Genomic DNA, 15544 nt, shown 5'->3' on the forward strand with positions numbered 1-15544 from the left:
AGAAAGGTAAATAACAAATTTCTTCTCATAAAGAACTCACATTCTAGGGTGGCTAGGTGGCACAGTGGATAGAGCACCAGCCTTGGAGTCAGAAGTACCTGGGTTCAAATCCAGCCTCAGACACTTAATAATTACCTAGCCTTGGGCAAGCCATTTAACCCCATTGCCTTGCAAAATCTAAAAAAAAAATCACATTTTAATTGGAAAGGCAGCAGGTAAATAACTGATGTGTTATATGGAGAACACAGGAATGAACAGCTTACTTATTTTCTCTCTCTCAAGCCAATACTCATCTTCCCATTCTATTTTGTCTTCAGTTTTTTGTTTTAGTTTTGATTTGTTTTTAGTTTTGGTTCCAATGACTGAATTACAATGCTAGGTTATCTTGATTCTGATTCTGCCTACATATTACCCTGATAATAGACTTGAAGCTTCCTGGAATTCATAATATACTAGAGAGGTCTTTCAAAAGAAAAGAAAAGGTGACACACCAACTCTACTAACTGGTCTCTTCCAGGAACAATATAGTCTGTCCTCTAAGGCACCAAATAAAAACCTAAATTATTTTGGGAGAAGGCTATCCTCTGGAAATTTGATGGGGATATATTTCCTAAAGGCTATTTCTATTTTGATGGGGATATATTTTCTAAAGGCTATTTTTTATGCAGTTTTTAAAAAAGTTACTAATATTGGAAGAAAAAAATTCTGGTGTCCCTATGTAACACATTTTATCATTGGAAGAATATACTTAATTTAATACTTGTTGATTTGGTAATTATGCAAAATAGCATATTTCCAAGGCTTATTTAACACTAGACAGCAGGTATAAAAGAAACCAGTAATAGCCCCTGGGAAGTTAGAATAAATTCTTTTAAAAAATTTTTCCTGGAATTTTTATTAGTTTACTTATATACAGTTGTCCCTTCCCTTCATCTTCTTCTCTGACCTCAGAACCAGGGATTAGCTTATCTCTTTTTCAGATCACATTTCCTTCATGATACCCCCTTAGGCTACTTTTTTGAATGTGGGTTGTCATTAGAAAGGTGTTGCAGCCAACTTGGGCTATATGAGGATAAACTAGTTCTACCCCTCACACATTTACTATGTCCCAGGCACTTTACAGATGTTTTGTCATTTGGTCCTTACAACCAAGTTGTTGCAAAGTAGGTTCTAACCTATTTCACTATTAAGGAAATTAAGGTTTAATGACTCAGCTAGGATTTCACAGCTATTGTCTTGGACCATTTTGAACTCAGGTCTTCCTAACTCCAGCCCTAGCACTCTTATCTGCTATTCCATCAGTTTGCCTCAAAGTAGGGGAAATCAGTATATTATAGATAAGTTGTTAATTTACATTGATAAAGGGAGTTTCAATAACTGGAATTCTCTTCTCATCCCCATCACCCACTGATAAAATCCCTTCTTCATTTTTACAATCTTATCAACAACAAAAAAGCAAGACAATAGGAAGATAAAAAAATATAATCCCTGCCCCCCTGCAGCTTCATTGTATATGGATACAATATGTTGAAGGAGCTAGTTTTTCAAGGAGCATTTGATACATTATTGAATCAAAAGTGAAGATTCCAAATGGCACGGAGCTACTTGGATTCTTATAATACTATGATAGAAATATTGTCATCCTCCATTTATTTTGCTGTATGAATCTTACTACATCCCTGACTTCAAAGTTGAGAAGTGAAGAAATTGATACTTCAGAATTAAACTTGTCAGGGAAAAAGTGTGTGCAATATACTTTAAGAAATAATTGATTTACTAAAATATCTTGCTTAGAAAATATATTGTCTATACTATATTATTCACTGCATATTTACATCTGCTCTTGTTTTGCCAGTGACCTATTGTGTCTATTCGTCTTATCTTATGACCATATTCAGATCATTTACACAAGCCAAATGCATATAAGGCACGGTGCCAGTAGTGATAGTAGTAATGTGGGCTAGTTTTTTTCTTAGAAAGTATTGAAACCATGTTCAATTGACTCAAGAGCCTAAAGGCTTAAGCTGTTGACATCACTTCCTTGTTGACAACACAGCCATAAGGAGCTCCAGATGCCATCTTTGAAGAAAATCAGCCAAGAGAGCTCTCCTTCATTGAGGGGTCCTCAATGCCTAACCTGCATTGGTGAAGTAAATCTCCTTGCCTGTTGAATGACTTAGAAGAGCCTCACCTTGTTCCATGGTCAAAGGATAATCTACTAAGGTACTCATCTATCAGGACCAGTCTAAAATACCTAATCGTATGATACAGATTTACAAATAAGATAGCTGTTGCCTTCAAGGGGTTTATATTCTTACAAAATGATGTTTTATGTAAATAATTGAAAAGGATATGCAAAGTAATACAAAGCATTTTCAAGATGGAGAGAATGATAATAACATGGAAACAGGAAGGCTATTATATTGGAAAATGGCAGCTGAGTGGTACTTTGAAGGAAGAGATAAACAGGGAGTGCATTTCAGACATGAAGAAAACTTTCAGACAAGAAGCAAAAGCAAGGAGGTAGGAGATGGAATGTCATATGGAAGTTTGGATTGGAACAGAGAGTTTATTAGAAACCCTTTAAGGATTGGCAAGTTATCTCCTTGTTCCCAGGTCATTAGCACAATTTACCTGAACTCTATAGTTGCCTGGGGAACTTATTATATTTTTTATTAACAGGAGATTCTTAATAATTGATATAACAGAGCCCCCCTGGAATTTCCCTTTTGCAGATGGGGTTCTTCCACATTGCTCCCTTGAAAGATAAGGTGACATAGTTCCTACTGTATTTTAGCTTCTATTCATCCCTTACTACTCTCCATGCCTCTGAGCACTTTCTGCTAAAGGAGCTGACTGGGCAAATACAGGAAGATATTTTTCATTTCCTTTGACTGCGTATAATGTTTTCATATATAAACACAATAACATAGTCATTACATATGCACTTACATTATTGCAGCTGCTGTGTGCTCTGTGCCACTCCCGGCAAGGCAGGGAGTCCAATATTTCTATTTTCCATTTGGATCCAAATTGTGTTCATAATAAAAGAGTTTTCAATCAAGGTAAATACAATTCCATCCAAGCATAACATCTATATTCCTACTCCCCCCCCCTTTTTTTATTTCCTCCCTTTTCTTCTAGGTCACTCACCCCTGATACAAGTGAAATTCTCCTCTGGTGGTGATAACAGCTCTGCTCCTCAATGGACTATAACAAGGGCTCTAAATGCATCTCTGGTAGCATACCACAGTGATTTGCAAAAGTGAGAATAAATCAAAGCAGCCAAGAGATGCCATGCGAAGCCAGAAGCTAAATGTTACATCATGTTGCACGAGGCCAGGGGAGAAAAGCTCCTGTTTTCTTGGCAATGCAATATCTTTGTGCTTGTTACCTCCGATCCAGCCCCATTAAAACAATCATTCTGAATCTGCAGGAAATTGTCACCTCTCTCTTTTATGCAATGGCAGCTGGTATTGGAGGCACCACACATCCTTCATTCCCTTCAAGGTTCTCAACACACACATATGCACACACATACATTCTCTCTCTCTCTCTCTCTCTCTCTCTCTCTCTCTCTCTCTCTCTCTCTCTCTCTCTCTCATACACACACAGAAAATAAAGCTTAATTCATTTTTTTAAAAAAGTGTCAGCTTACCCTCAGGCTCAGCACAGGCACCAGGGGGAAAAAAAGATAAATGCCTCTAGGTGAACTGGCACAGGCTCTAATTCTCCACTCACTCTGCTGCTTTCCTCTATGCATCACATTCATCATTCCTGATAGGTAGACATTTTTTAAAAAATGAAAAAAACTTAAGCAATATTAAAACAAAGATGCATGGTTCTAAAATACAATAACATAACTTCATTTTGGAACTCTTCTCTTGTATCGGTTGTATAGCAGTTTGCACAAAGTTATATAATAAATGATTGAGGTTGGGGTAAGAGGGTTGTGAAGCAGCAGGGAACTTGGAAAATGGAGAAGGAACCAGAGAAATAAAGAAGTGTCATTTAAAGGGAGAAGAAAGGAGGTCTGAAGCAAAGGGCATGGGGTCAGAGATTGGATGGAGATATACTAGAGATGCATCCTGGACTAAGTTGATGGTCAGATGGGATAATCCTGAGTGCTTTGAATCACCAGCTATTTTTTGAGGGAGTCTATAGAGAATGGAAGGGGGGCTTTTAACTCTCTTTGACCCCATACTTCTGGGAAATCTAAAAGAGATTCATTTTTTGATCATTGGTGTGAGGAGCTGGGGATCCAGACACAGTCATGATTAGAGTATCCAGGCAAGATATTTGAAAAAAAAAATTTCTCTATAATTTAACCTTCATACCTTAGAATTCAGAATCCTTGAATGGATGAATTTGGACACTCTCTTGGTACTTTGGTACATGGATGTTGTTATAATGACATTTGTATAATGAGGGACCTGGAATATAAGAACTCTAAGGGTGCCTACCAGCTCTAGATCTGTGATCCTGCACTATCAGAGGTTAAGAAGTTGTTTTAAATGATCCTAGAAAGAGGTGATTTGTGGAAGGATATTTTGAATCACGTCAAAAATCACACATTTTTTAATAGCTAATAAGATAATACATACACAAATATATATACACCCATACATATATATTTACATATATATATATATATATATATATATATATACATATACATCCATATATATATAGTTTAGGTGGCCCTTATACAGGAATTTTTATCAAGTAAATTACCCCCCCTCCCCAAGTCCAATTGAGCAAGGTTTTTTTGAGTCTCTATTATGTATCAGGAACTCTGCTAGATGCTAGGGATACAAAAATGAAATGAAAAATCATCCTTGACATTCAACTTGGGAAGGCAACTTGTAAACAGAGAAGTATATAGATGCTAATTTGAGGATAGAGACAGCACTAAAAACTAATGGAATGAGAATAGGTTTCCTAAAGGAGGTGGAATATAAACTTATCCTTGAAAGAAGCCAGGAATTTTCTGTGAACATCCCACATACCCCCAAATATATATGTGTATATATATATATATATATATATATATATATATATATATTATACATATGTATGTAGAAGTATATATAAATATGTATATCCATATCCATATACACATATACACGTTCATATACATACCCATACACACATAAGAAAATGCTTTTGCAGAAATGTAGACTGGGATCATTGAAAGTGTTTTGATCTTCTCTTCCTATTGAATTTAAACTCAACTCACTGGTCCAGTGGGAAGATCACTGGTTTTGGGGTCAGAGGACTTAGATTCAAATAAATATATACTTTACTATCTTTGCAGCCTTGGTGAGTCACTTAACCTCCCTCAACTTCAGTTTATACATATACATACATACATATATATATATATGTAAAATGATAAGGTTGTATGCAATAGCTTCTGAGGTCACTTAAATCTGTTATCCATGTGTTGTACTTGTTCAACATATGATGTACTAATCAACTTAGACCAGATTAAGAGTGTGGTGACAGACAAACAAGTAGAGAATCCATGAGTTAAAGCTGAAGGTGATAAGGCAATAGTTGAAATAATGAGGAGTCAATTTAATTCCTAAACAAAGATGAGAAGGTGGATAAGAATATCTTTGTTTCATTTCTCCAAATAGATATGGGTCAGGAAAGATACAGGGTTACTGGTAGAAAGCAGTACTTCAAAATAACAGTGATTTTATTTTATTTATTTATTTTTTCAGGGTAAATGGGGTTAAGTGGCTTGCCTAAAGCCACACAGCTAGGTAATTATTAAGTGTCTGAGGCTGGATTTGAACTCAGGTACTCCTGACTCCAGGGCCAGTGCTCTATCCACTGCGCCACCTAGCCACCCCAACAGTAATTTTATTGATAGGGGTATTCCTTCCACTGATGATCATAGCCCATTCATACATACTAGTAAACTGGCATATATATAGCTTTTTAAAGTGTAAATTGTACATATTTTTCTTGATACAGAGAGCCCATGTACTTGACCGTGGTCATAGTATAACTGAGGTTGCTTTGAACCGCAAATCCAATGTTCTTTCTTTTCTTTTTCTTTTTTCTTTTTTTTTAGATTTTTCAAGGCAATGGGGTTAAGTAGCTTGCCCAAGACCATATGGCTAGGTAATTATTAAGTGTCTGAGGCCAGTTTTGAACTCAGGTACTTCTGACTCCAAGGCAATGTTCTTTCTAATACATCATGCCAACAATTTAAAAAAAAGCTGTTTATTAGAATTCAACTTATCTACAAACATAATATTTCAATATGTATATAAGAACATAAAATGATTATATAATAATAAAAATAATAAATAAAATAAAAAATAATAAAAATGAAATTCTATTACATACACTTTGTTTTAAAGTATATATTAAATTTGTCACAGTAGCAACAAAATTACCTTATTTTCTCACCCTTCTGCATTTTTCATTCTGTTTTATTTTTAATTTTATTTTTTAATGTTCTTATTGTATTTTTATATCATGATAGTTTTCCTCACTACCCTCCCCACTCCTAAAAAGCCATCATATATAACATATTTTTTAAAGATGATGGGAAATAATGAGGAAAAAATCAGCAAAATTGATCATTACATTGAAAAACTCTGAAATATGTGATATGAGCAGTACTTGTGGAACTCCCATTTCTACAATGGGCTGGAATAGATTGGGAGTATCTTCTCATATGTCTTCTTTCAAGCCTTGCTTGTTATTTATAATTTTGTAAGATATATTTTGATTTTTTTCTGCATATATTATTTCTGCCTGTATTGTTGTAATCACTGTATTCTGTGTACTTTAAATGTTCTATTGATGCTTCTTCTGCTTTGGTTCTCTAACACTACTTCCTATTTAATCCCCAAGAAAATAAAGAAACCCAACTTTGTAAAGAAGGGAGGAATGCTACATCATCTAGCTTCTCAAATCATGATTGTCTTTGTATTGATCAAGGACTTATAGTTTTCCAATTTTTTTCCTACACATTACTTTGGTCATCACATGATATATTCAGAAAATTGAGTTTTTAATTGCAAAAAAAAAATAATTACCCAGAAATTACTTTCTGGGGATGAGTTTTTCTGAATTTAGCCTGATCCCTAAGTGTTAGATGAACACATTCTTTGGTAGACATGAAAAAGTTGTTCTGACTCAGTTGGACCAATTAGAGCTTGTGTTATACTTGTCTGTCACTGCTAAGACATATGTCAGAAGGACATTTCAGTGTTTTCTAATGTCTAAAGTAAAAAAATTAATTGGGGGTAGATTGTGTTCTTGATTTATTTTATGTGAAGAAGAACTAGTTTGAGGTCTAAAAGTAAATGGGTAGCTTGAGGAATGTGATCATATCAGAAACATAACAAACTATATCTGAAGGGAAAAAGAGAAGAAAAGTCATTAAGAGAAATAAAGAATTAAACTTTGTTGGGTTTTTGTATTTTAATAATTCAATGAGACAACACTATTTAGAGAAAATAGTTGTTTTATTCTCAGAGACAAAATAACAGTATTACTGAGACAAGAAAGCCAGCCATTTAAACATACTGTTTATATATATAATTTTTTATGAATGAAAAAAGAAAGAAGGAACAAAGGAAGGAAGGAAAGAAAGAAAGAAGATAGGAAGGAGGGGAAAGAAAAAAATAATTGTTAGCAACCTACTATGTGTCAGAGACTATGCTAAATATTGGTGATGTAAGTACAGGCAAGCATAACAGACTCTGCCCTCAAGGAGCTTGCATTTCAATAGAAGACAACATAGACTGACTATATAGGAGCAAGAGTTGGAGAGTGTGAGGATGACTTAGCTTGGAGGTGTTTAGAAGTATTGTGTTGTCTCTAGGATTGGGTAAGATAAAGTGCTAGCTCACCAGAGTCTAGGTTTTAGGGGCTCCTCAATTCTGTTGAGAGGAGTCTAGTGGGCAGGAAACATGACTTGGATGTGGCTGGGCAGTGGCATGGTGGTCCCAAATATTGAGAATAACATCAGGTAACATATAGATATTTGAAATTTCCCAACTAGAAATGAGTTGCAACTAAAAAGCCAAAGAAGGTAGTAGAAACAATACAAAACAAAACAAAAACCCATATTTATAATGGACAAATTTAGTAGTACTAAAGAGAAAAAAAATGCTTCAGAATGGAAAGGGAAAAGAATATAATAATGAGATATTGAAAAAGGAGAGCATTTTAACATTTTAATTTCTCTGTATTGAAAGATCAAATGCAAACCGTGATTTCAGTAATTTTCAATTGTGAATAGTGGATGGAGAGTCAAATTGATTAAGGGAGATATACAGTTGTATTTCCATACTTGTATCTTTTCAATACCTGTTTGTATTCAAATCCACATACCTTGATAACACACTTTATTGGTTCCCTCTTTAAGGGAATGAACAAATATTACTTCACAGCTCTTAGTCATTATTTTTAGGGAAACATGGACTATAGAAAAAATCCCTGAGGCTTATCAAACAAATGTGACTTTCTCTTAAAAAAGAGAAAAGAAAGGATGAACCAAGAAATTACAGTGTTGACATCTAGTATCTGGGAAGATTGCAAAAGAAATCAACAATTCCCAATCATCTAGAAGAGCTCAAGGCATTACATTGCAACCAACATGGTTTTGTGAAAGAAAGTAATACAAGGCAATTTAATTTCCTCCTACAATAGAGTGACAGGCCACAAAGATAAGGCAGACGTGATAAATGTAATCTGTTTTGATATCAGGAAGGCTTTTACCTCTGTTGCATATGACATTCTCATTTATAGGCTCAGAAAACATGTTCTTGATATTTTACAGTTAAACAGGCGGATCTCTTGCCTGAAGATTGCATACAAAAGCTAGTTGTCAGTGGCTTGGCATTAACCAAGAAAAGGCAGAATGATGAAAAGGGTGAGACACTGCATCTACAGTCAGGAGGGACTGAGTTCAAATCCTTCTCTGACACTTACTGGCTATGTAACCCAGGACAAGTCATTTTATTTTTCAGTTTTCTAGATAGCTGTTCAAGAGCAGGAATTGTAAACAAAATGTGTGGATCAGAATTTTGATAAAGAATAAAGAGAACTTTCTAAAGAGAAATACATAAATGCACAGGAAGCTCACTGAGGAATGTGATGTTTAAAGAGATGGAAGCAAAGGCACGTAACTGATGTTAAATTATGAGTGGAATGGTCCTTGAAGCATCAGAAACCATCAAGAACAGGATAAGATGAAATTGGCAATGAATGCTGAAGACTATATAGAGGTATTTTTACAACTATTTTGGGGGCAAGAGAAATGTAAAATAAGAGATGAGACCATTAGTGTGACAGAGTTTGTGGTTGAAATGATACCCAAGTGTCATGACATTAGACCTAGGAATCTATTCCTTAAATCTTGCAGGCTTTCAGAGTATAGGTAAGCTAAAACACTTTGCTTTCTGGCAAAATTCTAGGATATTTTATGAAAGAGATAGTTTGTAAGCATTTAGAAAAGGAAGCAGTGTTTATTAGGAATGAGCATAGAGTCATCAAGAAAAGGTCATGTCAGATTAAACTTGTTTCCTTTTGTGTTAGGACTATTAAACTGATACATCAGAGGAATACTGTAAATGTAATATACCTTGATTTTTAACAAGGCATTGGCCAAACTTTCCAATGATATCCTTGTGGGCATCATGGAGAGATGAAGGCTGGATAATTGTGAAATGAATTAGGGACTGTTGGTATAACTAGACCAAAGGAGAATTTATTTAATTATTTTTCCAATTTTATATGAAGATAGTTCATTCTCCTCCCACTTAGCAGGTAATCTGATATAGTTATACATGCACTATGACATTACACATATTTTCGTTTTAGTTGTGCTGGGTAAGAAGAATCAGAATAAAAGAGAAAAGCCATGGGAAAGAAAAAAACCAAAAAATAAATTAAAAATATGACAATAGTATTCTTTGATCTGTACTCAGATTCCATAGTTCTTTCTCTGAATGTGGATGGTATTTTTCATCAAAAATTCAAAAGAGTATATTGATAGATTACAGATTACTGTTAACTGGAAGGAGGTATCTTAGGGAGTGTCCCAGGAATCCCCCTTTGAAATCTGTTGGTTATGTTTTATAAATTACTAGGATAATGGCAAAAAATATATAGTAATCAACTTGGCGGGAAAGAATGAGGAAACACATTGAACAACAGAGTCAAAATTCAAAATAAACTAGAAAATGGTCTGATTTTAACGAACTCATATTCAGTAGGGATAAATAGGATGTCTAGCACTTAGGTTAGAAAAATGAACTGTGAGAATAAATTGAAAGAATCCAATGTTTAAGTTCTGAGGAGGAAATTATAGCTATCTTTAAATAGTTTATGAACTTAAAAATAAATATGTGCTACTGCCTAGGTAATAGAACCAGGAACAATGGATTCAGATTTTAGTTCAAATTAAGAAAAACATTTCTTAGAAATTAGAATTATCCAGGATTATGGAAGGGGTTGTCCAATTAAATAGTGATTTCTTCATTGGAGTTCTTCAAGCAAATACTGAAAGCCCAGTTATCAGTGATGCTGCTATGAATATTCTTGCGCAGGGATTGATTGGACTAGATAACCTCTCCAGTAACTCTCAACTCTGATATTATGTAATTGTGTTTGGAAGATTTCAAAGGAATAGAAATATTGCTGGTGTTGCTCCAAATACAAAAAGATTATATCAACATCTACTAACTCATGTTTCCTTTATTATTTCAATAATCAGTTTCCAAATACATCTTTGATGTATTTGTCAAAAACATGTTTAATGAAAGCATGGGAGTGGAATATACAATTCAGTGTGGTAAAATGTAAGGGACACTCAATTTATAGTCAAAGAATCTGATTTTGAATCTTCTTGCTATCAAATAATAATGAATAATCTTTGGGGCTTCATTTCTTCTCTATAAAGAAGGAACTAGATTAAAACATTGAATTAGATTAAAGACTCTCAACCTGGAATCTATGAACTTGTTGTCTAAAAATAATTGATAACATATTTCAATATATTTAGTCTTTTTTTTATTTGATAAGTATTTAAAAAATTCCCTCCCAATTACATGCAATTTTTCACAAAATAATTTACAAGATTGAGTTCCAGAATTTTATCCTTTTTCCTTCCCCTCCCCTTTTCTGAAAATGGTAAGCAATTTGCTATAGTTTATACATGTGCTATCATGTAAAACATATTTCCATATGTCTCAGTTGTGGAAGAAGAAACATCAAAAGGAAAAAATAACTATGAGAAAGGATAAAGTAATTGAAAAAATATGCTTCAATCTGTTTTCAGACTCTATCAGTTCTTTTGAGAGTCCTTCGTACTTGTCTTACTCTCCTTTGTAATCCTATGTACTTTATTTTTATGCATTTAGAAACACAATTCTGAGAAAAACATCATATGGTTCAGCAGATTGTCAAAGAAGTTAATAACACAAGAAAGATTAAGAAATCCTAGACTAAATGATCTTTAAGATTTCTTCCTCCACTAAATTCAAGATACTAATAGCTGCCTAGGATCACAGATTTTGAGAGTTGGAAGGATCTGGATCTCAGTCTTGGCCAATCTATAATTGTGGTTCAGCTATATCTTTAAAATCATACAATGACTGTGAAAGGCTTAATAAGCTATATATTTTATTTATTTTTCTAAAGCATTTGATTTGATTTTATAAATAACAGACAGACTTGAAAGCTTGCCTCCAACAAGGTGGTGTTTTGCATGCATATATAAAATAATAAAGAAAGACTGTGGTGGGTGGGTGGATGTGATTTTGGGAGTAATTATGTTCAATGATCTTCTTCGTTTTGACTTCATAGAAGGTGTAAGACAGGGTGACACATGAACATGTTATCTTGGAAGATATTCTGCAGAGTCCTCCAAAGTTTATTATTGGAAGTAATTTTAATTAAATGCTCTATTCACATTATATTATATTCATTGTATGTGGGGCACTGAAATAATACTGTCTTCTTATTGAAATTTATAACAATATCAAAGATATTGGTCTAATTATTAACAGCATAGAAACAAATTGAATGAAAATATAAATTGCAGCAAGATGGGTAGTTGAATTAGTCCAGCAGTATATATATCTTGCACAAACAAAGCAGATAGGCATTGATTTGGATTCAGAATTGGGTAAGAAAAGGAGATTCAGTTAAAGCACATTAGGAAAAACTGCGTGTTGCTCACATTGATCCTAAAACTGTTTGCTACCACAAATACTCTTTTCATTCACAATAATTTTTTCGTGATTTTATCTAGCTATAAATTTGGTAAAAGAACACTATGATCTGAAAATAGTCAAAATTATAAGTAACCAAATGGGCTGTGCTAAAGGCACCATTAGCATACATATCCTGAAAGATTTTGATGCTGGTGTCTTGTAAGAAGTCTTGAAAATATCAAAAAGTATCTAGTATGTTGGGGGAACATGTAGGATATCATGGACAAGAATCAAACAGGTTAAGGAATTGTAAAGAGGTGGTCTATTTGGGTGGAAGATAAAGACATTATTAAAATCATATAAAGTATACATATAGAAGTATACAATGATAAGCTACAAAATATGACCTAAAAATTTTCTTTGTTGTAATTAAAATGAACACCACTTGGGTCAGCTGAGGAATATAAACCACACATCTCTTGAAGAGTCTTGGAGAGAGCTTTGGGTCCACAAAAGAATACACCAATGTTACTTCTGTAGTAAAGAAAAAAACAAAAGATGTGTTAGAAGAACTAAGGTTAGTTTAGAATTATAGTGTGGGGTAGTTGAAGCTTATCTTCACATCTTTACTTTTCCTGTTTTTCATTTTAGCTTAACTTTTAGGCTCCCCTCTCCAACCTAGACTTTTTACAATTATGCTCTGGGTTTCCTCTTGTCATTACAGAGAAGAAACTAATTTGATAAAAACCAATTCCTATTAAGGAATTATTGATTTAATGTGTGCTTCTTTTCAGGTTTATTTGCATTTTTAAATGGACAGAGTGAAAGGACAATACTTGATGAGGGGGGGAAAGACTAAAAGAAAAAAATTGCTGAAGGGAATGGAACCTAATGATATAACTTGAACATCTGAATATCCAGAATATTTCAAGTTAGCAAAAATAGGGAACTAGACCTATGGAGTTGGGAAAGAAGACAGCAGCCATTGCCAATTGTCTTAAGTAGAACTTCAGCCTGGGCTCTAATGCTTAGGGTTCCAGGATCCAATATGTAAAATAAGGAAGAATAGGGATTTTATAATGTCATAGATTATAATGCTCATCATATTATTCTGCTAACATCATTGAAGAAGAGAAAACTAAAGAACAACCTAAGGGAAACTTCATGGTGAATCACTGCAATTTCAAGGTCTGTTATTCCTGAGTGGCCCAGTGGATAGAACTCTGAATCTGGAGTCTATCATACTTGAATTTTCCCCTCTTTCAACCTCTATGTCCAGTCAGTTGCCAAATCTTGTCAATCTACTTTCATGCATCTCATATATGGTTTTGTCTCTTAACTTCCATGGTTAAGGGTTAACATTTCTAGTTAAGGCCTAGTATTCTTGTTTCCATTCTCCCAAAATAATTAGCTCTCCACTTCAAACATCCTCTTTCACCACTCCTCTCCCAGACAACAACATGATATTCTTCAGGCATAGGTCTGACCATGTCACTCCCCTTATTCAGAACCTTCTGCAACTATTATAACTAGAATGACCTCAGTTGGGCATTTAAAACTCTTGGTGATCTGATTCTAATATATTTTTCCATACTGATTTCCCAATCCAGATTACTTATACTATATTTCATCCAAACTAGTCTTTTAATACATCTCATTCCATTTCCCCTTTCCATGGTTTTTGCACAGGCTGTTTCCCCAGACTAGACTGCACTCTCTCTTTTTCTCAGCCTCTGAGAATTTCCTTTAAGGTTCAACTAAGACTATCCAAAGCCTTTCCTCATTTCTCTAGATTTTAATGCCCTCCCATCAATTTCTTTCAATCTGCTTTGTATATATATTTTGTATTGACTGATTAGTATAAAAAGACTTGCCTATGAAGCCCTCATTACCTAAGTGGTAATTCACTGTGCTGTACATGACCCATGCTGTTTCTTTCCTTGCCTCTTCTTTGAAGGCAAGGACCATTTTATTCTTTTATACACAATGCCTAGGACAGATCCTTCTACATAGTAGAGACTTAATAAATATTCAATGAACTAATGACTGAATAAAATCAGTTGACACTAAAGTTGGAAAAATTATCAGACTGTAGAATGTTAAAAAATTGTGACATGTGAATATAATGGAATACTATTGTGTTGTAAGGACCAATAATTAAGAAAAAACTTAAACAAGAGAAGCCTTGCATGATGTGACATGGTAAAAAAAAGAAGAAAATGAGAATAATGCATACAATAACCACAACACATAAATGAAAGCAATTCTAAAAGACTACAGAACTCCATTCAAATTCAAGTTGCAAAGCACCCATCATTTCTTCTGTTAACAGGGTAATCTACAAAACTGTAAATAAGTATTTTCAATTGCAATCATTCTGTTAGGAGATATTGCTTAGCTGTTTTAATATTGAAAATAAAGGTTAATTTGATTCTATTCTATGATACACTCCAGTCCCTGCCTCTGCCCTACCTTCAAGGGAAAGGAGAAAGGGCAAAAAGATCAATAAGTATGATTTCCTACCTTAAGGAAACTCATCTCTAGAATTAAATATAAAATCTTCTATCATTCAGTCATTCATAACTTGGTTCCTTTTTATTTTTCAAGTTTTCCTTAACCTTACTTACTCATGCATCCTCTTCAATATAGTGACATTGGTTTCTTTCTTCTTCCTTTCATAAGACACGCCATCTACAGTGATGTCCATTTTCAATAGATATACTCTATGCCTAGAATCCTCTCCATCCTTGCCTCTGCCTTCTGGCTTCCCTGGCTTCAGTTGGGTTTTAACTAAAATTCTACCTTATCGAAGAGGCCTTTCCTTATCCCCTTAATGCAAATGCCTTTCCTTTGTTGATTTTTTCCATTTTATTCTCTCTCTTTGTGTATATTTATATACATATGCATATTATATATTATATATATACATATATATGTGAATATGTATATATGTAAACATTTATATATATATATATATATATATATATATATTTCTAGTTTGAATATAGTTGTTTTCATATTGCCCCCCCCCCCCTTTAGTCTGTAAATCCCTTGAGAAGAGGGATTACCACTTAGGTAATGAAGGCTTCATAGGCAAGCCTTTTGCCTTTGGTTGTTTGTCTGGTGTTTAACACAGTTTAATGAAAACTTGATTTGACTAAAACATTTTATTAAACATCAGTTATGTTTTAGACATTGTGATAAACTCAGAAAATACAAAGAGAGGTATTAATTTTAAAAGTTATTGTATATGTATGTATGTTTTGGTACAAGTCAAATTGTATGCCCTTGACCTATTTAATATGACCACACCTGAATTAGAGGATGTAGGATATTTTGGAACAGTATCCTTG

At 33.9% G+C, this 15544-nt stretch overlaps 1 protein-coding gene across 1 annotated transcript in view; it reads right to left on the reverse strand.

Annotated features, from left to right (window-relative positions):
* Window positions 1-12598: 12598 nt before the first annotated feature.
* Window positions 12599-15544, reverse strand: part of NOX3 (NADPH oxidase 3) — a 99301-nt gene continuing 96355 nt past the window's right edge. Inside the window, exon 13 of the mRNA XM_074190284.1 lies at window positions 12599-12725. Within this exon, the coding sequence (XP_074046385.1) occupies window positions 12599-12725 (127 nt within the window). The remainder of the gene's footprint in view (window positions 12726-15544) is intronic.

The sequence above is a fragment of the Macrotis lagotis genome, chromosome 5 (genome assembly GCF_037893015.1).
Source record: "Macrotis lagotis isolate mMagLag1 chromosome 5, bilby.v1.9.chrom.fasta, whole genome shotgun sequence".
Lineage (NCBI taxonomy): Eukaryota > Metazoa > Chordata > Mammalia > Peramelemorphia > Peramelidae > Macrotis > Macrotis lagotis.